Source organism: Ailuropoda melanoleuca, chromosome 13, assembly GCF_002007445.2.
Source record: "Ailuropoda melanoleuca isolate Jingjing chromosome 13, ASM200744v2, whole genome shotgun sequence".
In the NCBI taxonomy this organism is placed as follows: Eukaryota; Metazoa; Chordata; class Mammalia; order Carnivora; family Ursidae; genus Ailuropoda; species Ailuropoda melanoleuca.
In genome coordinates, this window is record NC_048230.1 from 72,170,601 (window position 1) to 72,189,528 (window position 18,928).

The window sequence follows — 18,928 nt, forward strand, 5'->3', positions numbered from 1 at the left end:
GCCCCCGCGCCGGCACGTGATCGGCCGCTACGCCACGCGGAAGGCGGTCGCGAGGACACACGCGCAGGCGCCCTAAGAGGCGAGGGGAAGCGCGGGGAGTGCGTTTGGGAGTTCTATGCGAACTAGTGTGGCAGGCACACGTGAATTAAGTGTGTTCAGGACCAGATTTTGCCATTTCTTTTGCTGTTCTTATCTGTAAAATGATACCGATGATGATAAAAGTACTGAACTCACGGAATTATTGGGAAAGTACCTAGAACACTTAGAAGCATATAGTAACGGCTGCATAATTATGAACTATTGTTTTTATTTACCAAGGATTTTGCCTCCATCTCACTTCCCCACACCAGCTCCTGTCGTCATACTTGTGACTTCAGGGTTCACTAGAACCATTGCATATAGCTCCGCGAGTTGTGCACTGCTCAAGGCCAGAAAGTGCTGTTTACATAGACTGTTATGTGAGCCGTACCCCTTTGAGCGGTACAAAACTGGCTACTCACCCAAATGAGCACCTATCTTCTCAGGTCTTTGAACATGGAAAAGTCCTGAATCTGAGATTCATGATGGAGTGTGGGGCACAGGGACGCAGCTCGATTCTCGCCTGTGGTACTGATGAGACAGTGACCCGCTCTCTGTCCCGTCACAACTCTAGGACTAACGCGTGTGGTCCTTGCAAGGCTTGGGCCAACTCTTACCCTCTGTAAAACAAGGGAGTGGCTAGCTCTCAGGGAAGAGGGGGGAGGGAAAAGCTACTTTCAAATGCTCAGCAACTGGAACAAGGTGTCCCAGTGGAGATAACCAGTTCTTGTCCTAGGCTGGTACCCCATCTCTGAGCAGCATATTGTCTAATTACAGTTCATCACCACGAAGCGCTAAGTGACAGCATGACCAGGAAAGCCAGTCATTTGCCTCATAATTCCGTCATCTTGAAGCATGAATATCTTGAAAGACCCCAAATCACAAAATAGAGATTATTGAATCCTTTTGTTTGTTCAACAACTATTCATGGTGCTTACCCAGAGCAGGCCAGTGCTAGGACCCAACATAATGAACCTCTTCAGGACAGCTCAGGTTGGTAGGGGAGATGGACTCAATTTACAAGAGGTGACAAGTTTTAGGAAAGGGGGAAGAAGCTAAGAGGGTTAGAGAAGTCCAAGGAGGGGCACCGACCACACACAGAGAAGCAGGAGAGGGTGATGAAGAAAGTCCTGGGGTAGTGATTTCTGAGTTTACATACATGATGGGCAGTAGCAGTCAGTTGTAGGGAAGAGCCTTCTAGGCTAAGGAAACAGCACAGGCACTGTTGAGACTAAGAAAGCAAACTGTAGTCTAGAAATGAAGTGATTTAGTGTTCTTTCTTACAGCACGGACAGTATGAAAGAGAAAGTGGGACTTTGAAAGTAGTGAGGGCAGAGAAGTGTGGCTGGGGCAGGTCAGGTAGGACCTCTTCCAACCATACTCAAGTTTGCACTAGATGCAGTCAGCAGGGTGGAATTAAAGAATGTTCACAATCAATGTGGTCTTTGACGTCGTCTAGATTAATCCTCATCTCCAACCTAAGACATCCCCTCCACTTATCCATACAACAGTTTGTGGAGCACCAGACCTGTGCCAGGTTGTGAGCTGGAATGGAGACGATGAATATTCATTCAGTTATCAGCTTCTAATGGGTAAGAGACAAGTAACCAGGCAATTGTAAAGTCAAGTGAAAACAGGTCAGACAACCTTAAAGTCTAGTAAAACATGGAAAATTCCAAAAACTGATTCACAACTGAGTGTAAGGCAAAAGGGCATCAGGTCGCTGTGGTAGGCAGAACTCTAAAATGGTCCCCAAGATTCCTACTTCATGGTGTACATGGCTGTATAATCCCTTTCAGTGTGGGCAGAACTTGTGAATCTGATGGGATTTCGCCCTCATGATTGGCAAAGGTAAAGGGATTATGCAGACATAACGGATCTTCTGCAGTATCAGTTGACTTCAGTATCAGTAGTCGTCAGAAGGGAAATTGGCCTGGGTGGACTTAAATCAGGGAAGTCCTTTAAAAGAAGGTGCAAGCCTTACCTGCAAGAAAATTCAAAGCAGCATATTCTCCTGTTCACCTTTAAGAAGTAAACTTCCATGTTGTGGAGAGGGCTACATGGCAGGTGTGGAGGGCCTCAGTCCTACACCACAAGGAACTGAATTTGGCCAACAATAAGCTTGGAAGAAGACCCTGAACCTCAGCTGAGATCAGTCTTGGTTAACTGCTTGATTTTAGACTGGTGAGACCCAGGGCAAAAGACCCAGCTAACCTACGCTTCGATGCCTAAGCTGGGGAAAGATAAATTTGTGATCTTTTGTTACACAGCAGGTGACTGAAAAATCACACATGCCCAAACAAGGTCAGGCAAGATGCTTTACTGGCTCCTGTAACTGCCAAGTTCTTGCCCTTCTGCATCTTCTCTCCCATCTCCCAGCTGCCCACCTCTTCCTCTTCACCGTGTTCACCCACAGGTCTTGGGTCATAACAGGGCTCTGGCAGTGCCAAGTCTCAAGTACTTTCTACATCTGACTCCGTGAAATACAGCTGGATTCTTTGTCCTGGCGTTTCCAAGAAAAGCCTTGACATGTCCTATTGGTTCTGACCGCCACCTGCCTGAGCCTGAACCAGTCATTGTGGCCACTACGTGCTGACTGGTTTGGCCTGAGTCCCATGCTCCACTAAGCCAGGGATGGAACCCTGTACAAAACTTGGGCTGAGTGAGAAAGAGGTGGAGAGCCTAATTTTAGTGATTCCCCTAGGACTCCCAACACACCTCTTTAACTGGTTTGCCTTCAAAGAACATCCTGCTTCATGTACAGTATAAAGACCTTATAATAGCAGATTCCCATTTCCTCTCTTCTGTTCTTCATTCTGTTGTCATACATTTTTTTTTAAAAAAAGATTTATTTGACAGAGCGTGTGGGAGGGAGGGCATGAGAGGAGAGGTTCAGAGGGAGTAGACTCCCCACTGAGCGGGAAGCCTGATGTGGGGCTCGATCCTGGGACTCTGGGATCATGACCTGAGCTAAAGACAGTCGCCTAACCAACTGAGCCACCCAGGTGCCCTGTCATACGCTTTTTTATTACACTTTATTCTTAAATCCCTTCTCCCAGCCCCAATCCCCACCCTGCACTTGTAGAGAACCACTTAACTACATTCTGTCACTAGAGATTAGTCTGCATTTTGTAAAATTTTATATGGATGGACTAAAACAGTATGTAATCTTTTGTCTGGCTTTCACTCAGCATAATTATTTTATTTTATTTTTTAAGATTTTATTTATTTATTTGACAGAGAGAGAGACAGCCAGCGAGAGAGGGAACACAAGCAGGGGGAGTGGGAGAGGAAGAAGCAGGCTCATAGCAGAGGAGCCTGACGTGGGGCTCGATCCCATAACGCCGGGATCACGCCCTGAGCTGAAGGCAGACGCTTAACCGCTGTGCCACCCAGGCGCCCCTCAGCATAATTATTTTAAAATTAATCCACGTTAATGTGTATAGAAGCGTATTCCTTTTATTGCTCAGTATTTCATTGTACAGATATACCACCATTCATGTATACATATTTTTACATATGCTATAAATACAGTCTAAAGGATGGCTCATGATCCAAGAATGGCTTTAACAATTTTAAATGATTGGGGGGAAAAAGGCCAGAAGAATAACTTGTAGCACATAAAAATTATGTGAAATTCAAATCTGAGTCCATAAAGTTTTATTGAAACACAGCCATGCTGATACACTATTGCCTAAGACTGATTTTCGTGCCACAGCAGTAGAGGGCTTACAGTAGAGATCACAGGACATACAAAACTTAATATTATTTACCTGCTCTTTACAGGTTTGCTGACCTCTGTAGACTTATTTTAAAGCAATTAAATTTTAAATTTTACTTCCATTTATTCCATTTCCAGCACTCTTAATTTCATTGTAGATCCACGTTTCTGTCTGGTTTCACATTGTTTCTGCCTAAAGAACTTCCTTTAATATTTCTAGTTGAAACAGGTCTTCCGACAGTGTATTCCCTCAGGTTTTTCTTTCTTAGAGACTTTATTTCTCCTCATTTTCAAAGATATTTTTACTGGGTGTGGGACTCTGGGTTGACAGGTTTTCTTTCAGCACTGGTCACTCCACTGTCTTCTGGCTTGCGTCATTCAATAATTTTTTGCTTCCTCTGTAGGTCATGTGTCATTTTTTTCTCTGGGCTAGTCTTTAAGATTCTCTTTGTTTTAGCATTTTGTTGTTGTTTCAGCATTTTTGGTATGCCTAGTATGTGTATACATTTGTTTGGTGTTCTTTGAGCTTCTTGGATGTACGGCTTAATGTCTGTCCTTAACTTTGGAAAATCCCCAACCTTTATTTCTTCAACTATTTCTTTGCTTGTGTGATTTCATTTGGCCTCTTGTGCTCCAACAACCCACCACAAGAAGAGTATACCCTGGGCAGCTGCTTCAGCTTCAGCATGGGTCCCAGAAGGAACCACAAAGAACAAACCGAATCCTTTCAACACAGGAGCCCAGCCCAGCCTCAACCTAAAGCAGAGCTGTTTGGCTGAATCCAGTGTAGACAGCTGAACTACAGTTACAGTTGACCTAGCAATCTGTGTGAGGCAGAAGTGTTTTTGGTGAAAGGACCAGAGACCCAGAGAGAGAAAGAAAAAATTTATAATGACTGGCTAGAAACCTGGAGACATGGGTTCTGATCCCAGGTGCAGGCCCTGGTGGCTCAGCCGTGCTAAGGCTGAGCCTCTTCCCTAAACAGCTCTAGCAGCCCTTCCTCTGGGAAGGCTTCCTTCCCACATATTGAGTTTTCCTCTGACATTTTTAAAAAAAACATTTTATTTATTTAAGAGAGAATGAGAGAGCACAAGCAGGGGGAGTGACAGAGGGAGCGGGAGAAGCAGGCTCCCCACTGAGCACGGAGCCCAAAGCAAGGGATCAATCCCGAGACCCTGGGATCATGACCTGAGCCCTTGGAAGGCAGACGCTTAACCAACTGAGCCACCCAGGCGCTTGTGACATTTATCTTGACCTCACCTCCCAGAGGCAACTACAGTTATTATGTTTTCTTCCAATCTTTTTTTTCTTGAAAGGCCTGAGGCTATCTCCTATCTCCCTGGGGGAATTCAAACCCCAGCCCCTAGCCTCTGTGGCCCACCTGTATCCATGCCCGGTGTCTTGTGAGGGGGTCACTGTGACTTCGATATCCACTTACCTTCAGAATGAATTCTTCTGCCACCTGAGAACTTCCAATTCTTTCTTTGAAATTGGCTATTTATTTAAAGTGTTATTTTAGCTAGCATCCTCATGTATTTAGAGCAGGAGGTAGGCGGCTGAGTTACCTTGGTCTACCATGTTGACTGGCAATCTGATTTTTCCAATAACTTTTTAAAAAACACAGTTGCCCACATACATAGTTTTGTTTCCCACTTTTCTATTGGACGAGAACACATTTCCCCTTGGGCTTATGCCTCCTCATCTCTTCCAATCTCCATTATTTAGCACAGGGACAGGTTCATGAACACCAACTAATGTTTGTTGCAGGGCATCTGATATAAACAAATGAACTCTGGAAAGACTGGAGTGTGTTAGGAACCCTGGGCTGAGGGGGATGGAGCTGAGGGGGTGAGCGGGGAAGAGAAGAAGGTATGCACCAGAGTGGAGAGCTGTGGGTATGTAAGTTTCTTCATAAGAAATTCACTGTGGCGTTCCCGGAACTGTTCACACAGAAAAAAGCAATGTCCTCCTCCTCCTTTTCTAGGTAAGTCTACAAATGTTTATCTATAGCTCAGACTGACTCACAGGGTGGGATCAGGAAACCACTTACCAGCTGCTACCGCTGCTTTTCCTTTTTCTCAATAGAGAAGGCAAGAAAACTCTGTCAAAGCAGGTGATGCAAGAATGAAGCTGACTCAGAAATACCCTATCCCCTCAGGAACTTCTCCAAGAAAAGGACTGGCCATTTTATTAACTCCCATCTGGAGGCATTACACTGAGACCACTAAGAATCCCCGGTGATTATGGCCAAAGGGAGGCAAATTCACACTGTAATCTGCTACAGTGCAAGAATAGTTTTCAGTAGATAAATTAAAAATTCAAAGGAGACAGAGTGATAACAATCTTAGAGGGAATGAGTGATACCGGGTGGGAATAGACAAGGCAATGCTGGCCTTCATGCAAATTAGAAACTTACATCACTGAAAATCTGTCACATTTAACGGATGCATTTTTTTTTTCTTAAAGACGACGAAACTTTACCACCATCTACTGTGGAACTGTAGGAATGAATGCACCAACCTATGGCATCCCTATACACGTGACATCCTCTTTCTGCACATGAATCTGCACAACTGTACAATGGAAATGAGCATTCAGTCCAACCATAGTGTGTGCCAGGCACCTTCCAAACACTCATCATCGAATGTGAACCACCGCCCTACAAAACAGGTATTGAGACCCCAATTTTACAGATGAAGAAAGTATTAGAACATCTGGGGCAGGGAGGAAGAGAAGAGGACATGATTAGGAAATAAAAGGCAAAGGGGGCTTCATCTGTATTGGTAAGGCAGACTTAACCTGGGTAGTAGGCTCATGGGTGTGTTATAGCTTCTTTATAACAGGCATAGGTCTAAAATGTTTTATAATAAATCACTTGTGAAGATTCAGAGAGGTTAAGTAACTGACCCCAAATCATACACCCAAACAGAACTCTGTTTAGAACCAGGATATTTACAGTTCTACTAGGTTACTTCTGGGAAGTGGTTCAATTTCACAGAATCACAGTAGGGTACAAAACCTAGAAAGTACTTGATAACATGGACTCCAGAGCCAGACTATCTTGTGACACCCTCTATACATCTATTTTACTTAGAGAACTTAGTCTGAATTTCACATTATTACATCCAAGTGGTGGAAAGCAGGGCTGTTAGCATCTAAGTCTATGAAATTGGTCAGGATCATTGCTTAGTCTTCAGCCACTTTTATTACACCAAGGGCTCATTAAATAAACATTTTCTTGTCATGTTAATTCAGTCTGGCCCATGGCTTATAATTACAGCTACAAACTTAAGGGGTAAGAGTCTTTTGATCTTGAGATGCTCTTTATGCAGTAACACTTCCATTATTTACTGTGTGTGTGGGGGGGTGGGAAGGTGGAAGTGGGAGTGGAAGATGGAACTACCATTGACTGAGCATCTATTATGAGCCTGGTGTGGTGCTAAGCATTTTCCATGTGCTACCCTATTCAATCCTCTTCAATACTGAGGGATATTGATGGCGCTTTTTTAAAAAAAGGTGTTTATGACATGCACAGATTAGTAAGATATACACGGCCAGCAGGGAGCTTACATGTAGGTGGGGAGAGACAATTAAAGTTCAGGTGTTACAAGAGAGGGGAAATGGGGTAGTGATGGCAGTGGGGGGAAGCAGGCCGAGGGGACTTGAGATAGAGTGAATATATGCTTGGATCAAGGTTTGTAGACTTGTTTTTTGAGGAGGGAACCAGGGACTACTTTACTTCAAAACCTTTTGGTTAACTTCTTCCTCAAGCAGGAAAAGGCCCCAGGGAAGACAACCTCTCTAGCAAGGGCACCCCATGAGGACAATCAGCTGAGGCACAAGGGAGGAGGAGATTACCAGTTGGGGGTGGGCAAGGAGTGATGGCTGAGCAAATATTCAACCCAACCCTAATCTTGGGAGAGAATCTGCTGGTGGGAATCTGTAGGCAGTGGTGAAAAACTAGATTTTTCAGGAGATGTTCAAATGGTCAGTTCTAATTATAACTACACCTGACAACAGGTGAGGCAAGATGAAATTTAAAGACTGAGAGGAAACTAAAATTCCCCAATCTGTCAACCAATATCCAATTTTCTCGACTATTTTAGGACTATGGTAATTAGCCATACCCCGAAGTCAATTTTACAAAATAGATTTCTCTGTCTCTAACAGGCCCACTCTAGCAACTTAGCCTTCCTGTCTCATGTATAAAATGGAAATAAAATTAAAGTTCAAGAAAGTTAGGCACTTTAGTTACAAGATATTACACAATAGTTCCTCTTACCTAAACCACGTCTCAACTCCCAATATTAATAACAAGTGGATGTCATAAAATAGTATGCAGCGAACATTTAAAGGAAACTAAAGTTTGAGATAACAGCATTTCCTGATTTCAATTTTTAAAAATTGTGGTTAAATGAGAAAGATCAAATGGCAACTCAAGTACATAATCTTGCAGAATTTACTCATTTGGCACTGATATGCAAGTAAACTTTTTCACCTCTTTCACCAGCCCTTTGAATAGTTTCTGTTTAAGCTGCTAAATATGTTCCTATAAGCTCTCCAGAACATCTTCATTCCAGGCCCCAAGCCTCTGCAAGTTGCCTCCAGGGCTAAGGTATATCCAAGGCTGACCTTCCACAGGGCTTACCACAATTCTCTCAACACCAATCTTTTCTGCTATTCAACAAAGCTGTCTCTGTGGACCTTTTTAAGCATCAAACTATCTAAAATCAGTGTTAGAGCTGAAAAGGAACTCAGAAGACACCTCACCCAACCTCACCTGACTGAGCACACAGAGGACGAGGAGGTCCCGAGGATGGATCGTACTGCAAATCACTTGCAAAGGCAGGACCCAGGGCCAATCCTCCATACCAGAGGGCAAGGGGAATTAGGTTTATCAAGAGCATAGCAGGTGCCAGATACTTGACATTTACTCTCATTCAATCCCAAGAAAGCAGTGGCCCCATTTTATAGGTGATGAAACAGATTCACAAGTAATGTAACTTGCCAAGTAGCCAAGTAAGTGACAAGGGCAGGATTGAAACCAATCCAGTTTAGCAACAACACCATGCTCTCTTCACTGACTCTTGAGGTCAAAAACTTCCAGACTTCAGTGCTCCTCAACCAATCTTAATCCATCCCATTCCACATCTCCATCAACCCAATATTAAATGCAAAGCACATGAGAACTAAGCCATCTATCACACACGGTGTCGGGTGGAGAAGCATATTGCTCAGGCTGCAGGGACATTTCATTTGTTTAAATGTTTTTATTTAAAAAAAATTAAAGACCTTCATGGCACAACTTCTTCCCAGCACAGTTAAGTTTTAGTTATACCAATTACAATACAATTACAACCAATAAATCAAGGGGGCGAGGGGGAACTTCTGACTTCAAACTTAAAAAAAGGGGGGGGGGCCCACTTCAAACAAAGTTTAAAAATACTTAAAAAACCTTTTAGAGTAATTGCCAACACAACTGTCTTATATTGGCATTCCATTTCCTGCCATCTAATCAATGCAGACACAGGTAGTGCTGAGAAATAAAGTGTCCCAATACAAGGTATACAGATGAGGTAATTTACAACAACACAGAAGTTGTTACTCTGTAAACCCTCGCCCCCCACCCACCCACCCAACTGGGTCTTCTTTTTTTCATGCTTCTGCAGTGACTCCTTAAGTAGCATTTTAAAAACTTCTATTTATTTTAAAAGGCTCTTGGGTGGCATTTCAGAGTCCTCTGCATTCACCTTCCGTCTCTTGCAAGGTCTGATGCGTGTTTAGGAGGTCCAGCTGTCTGCAGCTCCCCACATCAGCCTCAGCCACAACTAGATTCTCTGAGCTATAAGGGTGGGATGTGAAGTCTCGATTTACAACCCTCCTCCACACCTCAAAAGAAAGAATTCATTAGTCGTAAGTGTCCTGTTCAAATCACAATCCAGTGCAAACGTAATCACAAATTGCATCTCTGGCACATCCGGTGCTTTTAGCTTCTGCACAAATTCAACACGGTAACCCCCACAGCATTCTAGGGCATAAAAGGGTCAAGAACAATAAATACCCACTGTTAAGTGGCCACAAGAAAGAAAATCACCCTGCCACACAGTCAGAATGTTTTCCCTATGGTTGGGAAGCATTATAAAAGGAGGCTTTAGCTTCCTCTAAAGTTTACCATCATATTCACGAAAGCCACCACCTTGATCAAGTTACTAGAGCCAAGATGGGTTATAAAGTTAGATAAGTTCATTAAATTCAACTCGTGAAACTACGCTTGTCTATGGCGCCCAGGCGAGAAAGGCTTATGATCTGGAAAGGTAGGAGAAAGGGGAACTAAGACTTTAGGCCTTCAAATATGTTGGAAGAATTTTTCCTAGTTCCCACAAGCAGCTACTGTAATGAAAGAACAGGAGAAAATACAGAGCTGATGGTTTTGCTATTGTGCTTAAAAAACTAGGCTTCCTCAGCGAAGCACCTGATAAACTTAGGTGGTTGGATTACAGTGGAAAATCCACTTTACACACACACAAACACACAAAAACTGGCGACTTTCCATCCCCAATCCCTGCACTGCTGAGACACAAAATGAGTTTTATGGCAAAGGATCCTTAATCCCCAGAGACGCTTTGGCTTGTGGTGCTTTTTTAAGGCCTCTCTGCCCTGCCCAGTACCATGGGTCGAATGAGGGGTATATAAAAATGGGGGCCTTGGGAAGCCTCCACGGTACAGGGCTGCAGGCCCCTCAGATGTGAACGTTGAGACACCCACCCAGCGAGACCTTTACACAGGGAACTTAAATCTAACCTTGATAAATAAAACCAAACGTTTATTTACACCAAAGAATTCCAACACTGGATCTTTCACATATGAAGGACAAAGTATTATATATATACACACAGCAAGGGGTGGCAGGGCTGTAACAAGAGAGTTTATAGTTTTCCCACAATTACAGGTCTACCATTTCAGTTTCACTGGAGATAGTGGCTCTGCTCCTACCTCTCAGATACATTTACAAGACTGAGGGGCAGGTCTTCTCACTGGATGGCATGGGAAGGAAGAGGAAGAAAGGAAGAAAAGAAGGTAGAAAGCTTAAGATGAAACTCGGTGTGGCCACATCTTCCATTAGCTCTTAAAGAGTTGCTAGCATGAAACCTATATAGACAATGTTTTTCTTTTGTAAAAAGCAATAAGTTAAGCCCAGTAACTAACTGAATTCAAATGGCCAAGTAAAAGAAAACTGAAAAAGATTTTTCCTCCCCCTCCCACCGGCGATAGAGCATGTGGGGAGATGAAAGGGGAGAGGACCAAGTAAGGAGCCTGGGAGGGAAGGTATTATAATTTTAAACTGAACTGTAACTAAAAGTAGAAGTGAGCTGGATTTAGGGTTAGGTCAATAAGACATGATTCATACTGAATAGAAGTTTTCAGGACCTGTCTGCACTTTGGGTAGATTTTCAGCATCTCAATGAAACTAAGACGTGTTTCCACTAGATTCACCAGGGCAGCCCCACTGAAGCACTTGGAGTAAAGTGAGAAAAGTGACCAGCAGTACACTGCTCTTGTAGCTTGGGCCCTCCCTTCCTCCTTCCTTCCCACCTCCCTTGAAGAAGCTACATTTTTGTAATCTCTGGAGAAGAGCATGAGATACAAACCCCCCCCAGTGTGGGATGGTGGGGGAGCAAAGGTGGACATGGGAAGATACCTCCACCCAAATGCAGCAGCCGGGATTGAGGCTGGTTCATCTTTGTTCTTTAGTGATGAGAAACTGAATTTGAAAGGGGGGAAAATTTTGTCTGTGAAGTATCCCACCTGCAGGTAATTTTTCAGGGAATCCCCTGAGTTATGAAAAGTTTGAGTTAAAAAAAAAAAGGAGAAAAAAAAAAGAAAAAAAAAGAAAATCAGCCTATTATAATTTTTTTTTTATGACTGAACTACTATAAATCCACAAGCAACGGTTCAGACACGGTGCTTCTGAAGTATTTCACCCCTCCCCGCCAGGCGCAAGCTGCATCAAGGAGAGCGCAGACTCCCCCACCTCTGCTTAGGCATCAGGAGACAGAAGGGGCCATTACTGCTGAGCGCCAGCGGCAGCTGGAACAGGCATCCCAAGGGGGTTGGCAGCAGCAATCACCGGTGAGCCTGCCAGAGGTCCAAGGGGTGAAGGGGTTGGCACTGAAGAAATCCCTAAAAGAAAACAGCTAATAGTGAGCCAGATACCAACTATGGAAATCTTAAGTCACCAGTTTTACATAGCACCTATTTCAAAAGTGACAAAACAGTTATTTTCTCTCTCTGTAATCTCTACACCCAACAGGGGCTCAAACTGACAACCCCAAAGATCAATAGTCGCAGGCTCTTCTGAATGAGACAGCCAGGCACCCCAGTAATTCTTTTTCTGAAGGCCTCTACTCACCCAGGATTTTTACAAATTAAATCTAATTTCAAATTAAAATTAATTTCTAATCAATTTAGGAGACGGGTTAAGAAATCCAAGCTTGGAGAGTTTAAGAAGTCTGTACAAAGCACACTGCTAGTAAGTGGCAACTACGCTTGAATTAAAACTGACGCCTATCTAGGAGAGAAGTAGCCAACCAAACTTTCTCCTCTGTAACCTGTTAATACAGTGGTCACTACCCACATGTGGCTAGTGAGAACTTGCAATCTGGCTAGTGCAACCAAGGAGCCAAGATTTCAATTTTATTTTACTTTAATTAAATGGTCACATATGGCTAGTCATGGCCCTACTGAACAGCACAAGGCTGGAGCCAAAGCTCACATGTTCTTATATCATGCTGTCTAGTTAGCTGGCAGCTTTCAAAATTACCAAAGTCATTTTCAGTGAGGAAATGCTAAAATAGTGTTTTAGAATTTATTGCCATTTGGTTTCTTCTACTCATCTAATGACCAGAATTACCCATTAGACTGCGCTCCTCATTCATCCAGTTAATTTTCAAATTGTTATATATGTATTTTTTTAAACAGGTAATATATTCACATGGTACAAAATATCAAAGGTTCAGAAGAGTGTATAGTAAAAAATTTCTCTTGCCCTTTGGCTTCGCCAACTTATGGTACCATTTTTGGGGTGTATCCTTCCAGAAATATTTTACGCATATACATGAATATAACTGTGTAAGAATGTACATATAAAAAAATCATGTATAAAAATGTGATTATATACTATATTCTTGCCCACTCCCGGTCGTGGGACATGGTTCTGCATTTCGCTCTTTTCATCTCACATTATTATTCTGGAGTTGGAGCTAAAAAAGAACATGAAACACTTAATCATTCTTTTCTCTGGCTATACAGCCTTCCACTGAATGGATGTCCCATTATAGATTTAAACAGCTCCCCACTGGGAGCTGTTTTCAATGCTTTGCTATTACAAATAAGGCTACAATTAGCAGCCTTGGATATGTATCATTTTGCCCATATGCAAGATACCTAGAGGATAAGTTCTAGAAGGTAGCTACTAGTTCTTAAAAACAAACAAAAAATTGTGGCAATAATTCTTTGAGGGTGTCTGAGTAAATGTCCACACTACCACAAGTATACCCACATGGATGTTGCCTACATGTGTAATTCTTAGTGGATGAGCCTATGGTTTTTTTAACAAAATTGTGTACTCTGTACAAAAACTCGCTCTAATTCATGATGACTCAACAATAATGAAGAATAATTTCATACAGGCCTTTACAATTTACTAGGCACATTACAGATGCTCCGGAAAACCATCCTTATACACATATATGCCTGTGTATAAACCCCACCTGTGCCTTCACCCCTACTTTCTTAATCTTGTTTGTGAGGATCATGTAACTACTATCACTCTAAACTATGAGATGAAAGGATCTCTTTTTACTCTTCATGGTTTGTTGGGACTTTCAAGTCCCTCTGTGAAAAATTTTTGGGACTCTGGCCTAGAAGAGACTGCTTATACCCTACTCAGTGTCACTAAAGTATACCAGGTGTCAAAAAGCATGCTGAAACCTGGTGAGAAGACCACACAAGTCAGTACTGTCAATAATATAATCATTATGGAAAAGAGAAGGGCCACAAGAATCAGGCCACAAAGAGGGGGCAAAACTAAGAATAATAACTAACTTCTACTTTTGTCCCCCCAGGAAAGTTACCAGTGAACTGACCTGACATCATATTGGCGCTGCTGACAGGCGTGCTGCCCCCCGGCATGCTAGATGAGCCCATTCGAGCCTGGTCCTTCACAACAGTATCTAGAAAAGACAAAAAGGGTTAGGTTCTATCACACTTGAAGGTAATGCTCTGGGGCCCTAAAGCAGCCATCCTCATTTTTTTGTTATTTTATTTATAGTTTATGTTATTCCAGAAGAACATACGGTAGCAAGAGCCTTAACCACGAATCAGACAAGAAATATAAAATAGGACCATCTTTCCTGTCAAACTGTGGTAGAGGCCAACTCTTACACCAAATGGGAAGATGTAGTGATTATCCACAGCAAACTAAATGATCTTAAAACAAAAATGATCTTATTAGGTTTTAATGAGACCATACAATCTAACCTGGCCAAGACAGTACTATATTATCAGAGGGAAGTGCTTTTATTGCAGCTGGTCAAGCATGGTGCAGAACTGGCCACAGCTACAGGTTTGTGCAGGTTGATGCTATGATCAGACTACACTCTCCATTTCAATCAGCCTGTCAGTTTGCTTCAGGTACAGAAGACTGGACAAGACTGTAATCAATTCACTACAAAACCATCTCCCCACTCCCCAAGGAGCGATCCAACATTGAGGCTAATGTTACAGTGAGGATGGTATGGGACTAAGTAGCATTTTCACCCAGGACAGCACAATTAGCTATGCTCCAAACCTAGGTCAAGGTGTTCATATGATAAGATGTTCAAGTCTCCTTGGCTTTCTCCAGTGAATGAGTACCAGACAAGGTCAGATACAGGGCTGCTGTTCTAATCCAACCACTCCAGACTTGAGAAGCGTCACACACAGAGAAAGAAAACAGTTTACTCAGGAGTGATCATGTGTCAGATGCTCTGTTAGATAACTAGCGTCCTCCCAACAGTTCTGCAAGATAGCTGCCGTCACTGTCTCCATGTGAAGAAACCGACATTCACTAACGCTAGCAAGCTAAGGGCAGCTGGGATTTTAATTCTGTTAGGCCCAGAGCTTTCTTTTCTCTCTCTCTTTTTTTTTTTTTTTTAAGATTTTATTTATTTATTTGACAGACAGAGACAGCCAGCAAAGAGAGGAAACACAGCAGAGGAGTGGGAGAGGAAGAAGCAGGCTCCTAGCAGAGGAGCCTGATGTGGGGCTCAATCCCAGAACGCCGGCATCACGCCCTGAGCCAAAGGCAGACGCTTAACGACTGCGCCACCCAGGTGCCCCGTGGGCCCAGAGCTTTCTTCACAACACATACTCTCCCCTGCCTCGTAGAGTCAGCCGGCTGGGTGGGCCTGCACAGGCTCTATGGACTGGACAGTTGGACTCACAGAAATAGGGGTGCTCCATGGCCTCTCTTGCGGTAAGCCGTGACTGGTGGTCATATCGCAGCAGCTTATCCAAGAAATCCAAGGCCTCAGGGCTGACAAGGTGCTGGTTTTCACTGTGGACAAAGCGTTCCCATCGCTTACGGGAGTGTCTGTAGAGCCAAAGAGGGAATGAGAAATGGACCAAGGAGCACAGAAGCCCAACATTTCACTTCTACAATTTTAGTGTCTAGGAGCCCAACCACTAGCAAAGAAAGATCAAAACCCAAGAGAGTAGGCTTGTACCACTCTGCCACTAGGGAGACAACAAAACTAATTGGAGAGACTGGAAATAACAGTGTTGGCAGAAAAGAAATCTGGGTCCTCACGATTCTACAAAACATAATGCAGGTTACTTTACAGGATTAAATGCTCCTGTGTAGCGAAGAGGTCAGGTGCCGGGTTAACCGGGCCTCCTTCCCAACCCCACACCTGGCCAGCAAAAGCCTTTTCATCAGGCAAGGCCACCTTCTCCGGTTAAGTGGTTAATGAATTTGTATTTTGTCTAGTTCCTCTTGTCAGTCGACTGTCTCCAAATCAGTCTTGAAGCATGCATTTCCTTTTTCTCTTACTCTTAGGGTTCTGTCATTTGGAGAAACAAGCTAAATCATGAGATTCTGATTTTTGACTCAACTGTAACCCTTCTCTTGAAACCTACAATTCATTCACTAACAGAATCTGCCAACCATACTCTCCACTCTCAGACTCCTGGTAAGTGAATCTGGGAAATGGGCCATTCAGTTCAATAATTTTACCACAGGCCTACCCATGCAACACCCTCCATCACCAGACCACTGACACATTTGCAGTGTTGGCAAAGAGAATGTAACTATTTTGAGGATCCAAAGTATCTGTTTACATCCAAGTGCTTAACGCACAGAAGCACAGATGTTGTTTTATGACTTACCTGCCCAAGATATCATTGAAACGCGGATCTAATTCAATGTTGTATTTGTCAATATAGTCATATAAATCTTCTGTCCCCAGAACCTTGGCTATCCTCACCAACTAGGATCGAAAAGAGACAAAAACCCACACCACAAACACATTACATAATTAAGTCAACCAGCCATAAGTGAATTAACAGTAAAGGGTCACCATGGCTAAATTCCTCACAATTTATTTAAAATTTCAGAGTGCCTGGGTGGCTCATTCAATTAAGTGTCTGCCTTCGGCTCAGGTCATGATCTTAGAGTCCTGGAATCAAGTCCCGAATTAGGCTCCCTGCTTGGCGGAAGTCTGCTTCTTCCTCTACCCTTCCCCCCCTGCTCGTGATCTCTCTCTCTCAAATAAATAAAATCTTAAAAAAAATAAAATTTCTGTGCATGGCAGGAAGGGATTTCCATATAAAATCCCCTAATTATTACTCAATATGAAGGTGTCAGGAAAAAAGCAAACAGTCTTATAATCTGGCTCCTTCCCCATGAAATGTCTCCCTGGTCAAGCTTTATTTCACCCACCTCACAACCCAACTGAAGATGTCACTTCTTTTGGGAGTATGCTCTTGTATATTCAGACCACTCACTCCCACTAACTGCCTTTTGTACCTACTCTCCAACTCTACTCTGACATTTATGGCTGCAACTTATTTCCTTATATGTTCAGTTCCCTTACTGGATAGACCATGAACTATTCGAGAGAAAGGGCTATTCTTTTCTATCTGTATTCCTCAATCCTGCATGTCTCAGAGTTACTGATTTTAACTGAATTCAGGTGGTATTCTTTGACTCATTAAAAATGGTCACTGTGGACAGGAGCATGGGTGGCTCAGCTGTTGCTCATCTCCCAGGGTCCTGGGATCGAGCCCCGTATCGGCCTCCTTGCTCGGTGGGAAGCCTGAGTCTCCCTCTCACACACCCCCTGCTTGTGTTCCCTCTCTTGCTGTCTCTCTGTCAAATAAAATCTTTTAAAAAATAATAATAATTAAAAAAAAAAAGTCATTGTGTTCAAACAAGGCAACAGTACCTTCCACAAGGTCCTAGAATCATTCCAGGTTCTCTTGAATGAAATGGCCCCTTGATCTTCAAGGGGAAGTGGGGCTAGTACAAAAAAACACCATCTATATTTCTACTGACAAACATCAACTGAATCCATAAAAAGAGACAAAAGGATCATAGAAATACCACACATAAACCAGTATGTTGGAGGAAACATTCTCAACAGGTTGGGGGAAACAACTCTTACTAAAGCTCACCACTAGGAGATTCTAAGGTAATGTCTCATTTCTTAAACTACTGTTCTTTTATTTGTATGTATGTTTTATAAAATAATTTACATGTGTATTTCACAATAAAGCAAGCACTGCACATTAAAAAGACTAGGAAAAAAACTCTTGAACTCTCGATTTCAAAAGGCTAAACTGGTAGCTCCCAAAACACCAATCTGAAAATCAATGTCAGCTTGGCTGAACAAGTGATAAATTGAAGATTATTCTAGGGGCCCACCCTAAGGGATTCTGAATCAACAGGTCTCAAGTGGGGGCCAGTCATCTGTATTTTAGCAAGACCCACAGTAGTTTTGGGTACGCACATCTGGTCATCACTAAGTCAGCCCAGTAGGTTCCCTAATGGGAACAACATTATCACCTGATCATAATTATCATGTCCATGGAAAAATGGCTCCTTCCGGAAGATCATACTGGCCAGCATACAACCCAAACTCCACATATCCAAACTATAATCGTACATCTGCATTAAAGTAAAAAAGTCAGTTATCATACATAAGAATGAAATATCATTTCAAAATGAAAAATGCTCTTTACTATTAAAAAAATATATATATATCACTCCATTGACTCAAAATCCAAAAACCAGGGGCGCCTGGGTGGCACAGCGGTTAAGCGTCTGCCTTCGGCTCAGGGCGTGATCCCGGCGTTATGGGTCGTTATGGGTTCGAGCCCCACATCAGGCTCCTCCACTATGAGCCTGCTTCTTCCTCTCCCACTCCCCCTGCTTGTGTTCCCTCTCTCGCTGGCTGTCTCTATCTCTGTCAAATAAATAAAATCTTAAAAAAAAAAAAAAATAAAATCCAAAAACCAGTAACACCTTCATGTATTTTGTCTTTTTTTCTATGCCTCCACCCCATTTCAAAACAATCTGCATATTACTGGAATTACGTTTTCCACTTACCTAAGAAGGTCTGAAATTGTTACAGCTCGTGGAAAACTTTTAATGTGTAGCATTATTTTATTACATAAATGTTTCAAAATTTAATCTTTAATTTCTCCTATAATAAGATAGTGTTTTGTTTTTCATCACCATTATAAATAATGTTGTGAAGAATATTTTTATGCACAAAATGTTTTTTGAATTCAGGCTTATAGCCTCAGGATTCCAGGAAACAATTTCCAGGACAGAGTTCAAACTTTGTAAGGTATCTGATAATAACACCTGGGAGGACCAGGCATGAAAGGTACTCCCAAGGACTTTGTTTCTGTGAGGAGAAACAGGCCTTTTTCTCTTTTTTTTTTGGTAAGCAGAAGGTCTTTAGAATACAATTTAGGAAAACCACAGGAAAACATTTTTGATTTTACTTTAATGTTGGTTAAACCTAGCTCACAATTCTCAAACTAGCTCTGGACTTTCTGATTAGAAAAAGTATCTTTAGTGTA

General features: G+C 42.6%; 1 protein-coding gene across 5 annotated transcripts in view; it reads right to left on the reverse strand.

Annotated features, from left to right (window-relative positions):
• Positions 1–7,316: 7,316 nt before the first annotated feature.
• CSNK2A1 (casein kinase 2 alpha 1) overlaps positions 7,317–18,928 on the reverse strand; it is a 53,723-nt gene continuing 42,111 nt past the window's right edge. For 3 of the 5 annotated variants that reach the window (XM_034639785.1, XM_034639784.1, XM_034639789.1), the window contains 5 exons: positions 17,904–18,005; positions 16,226–16,326; positions 15,283–15,431; positions 13,945–14,031; positions 9,054–11,980 (listed from right to left, as the gene is read on the reverse strand). In XM_034639785.1, the coding sequence (XP_034495676.1) occupies positions 11,865–11,980; positions 13,945–14,031; positions 15,283–15,431; positions 16,226–16,326; positions 17,904–18,005 (555 nt within the window). In that variant the 3' untranslated portion in view covers positions 9,054–11,864. Of the gene's footprint in view, positions 11,981–13,944; positions 14,032–15,282; positions 15,432–16,225; positions 16,327–17,903; positions 18,006–18,928 lie in introns of all 5 variants that reach the window. The other 2 variants (XM_034639787.1, XM_034639786.1) reach the window with 2 other exon arrangements.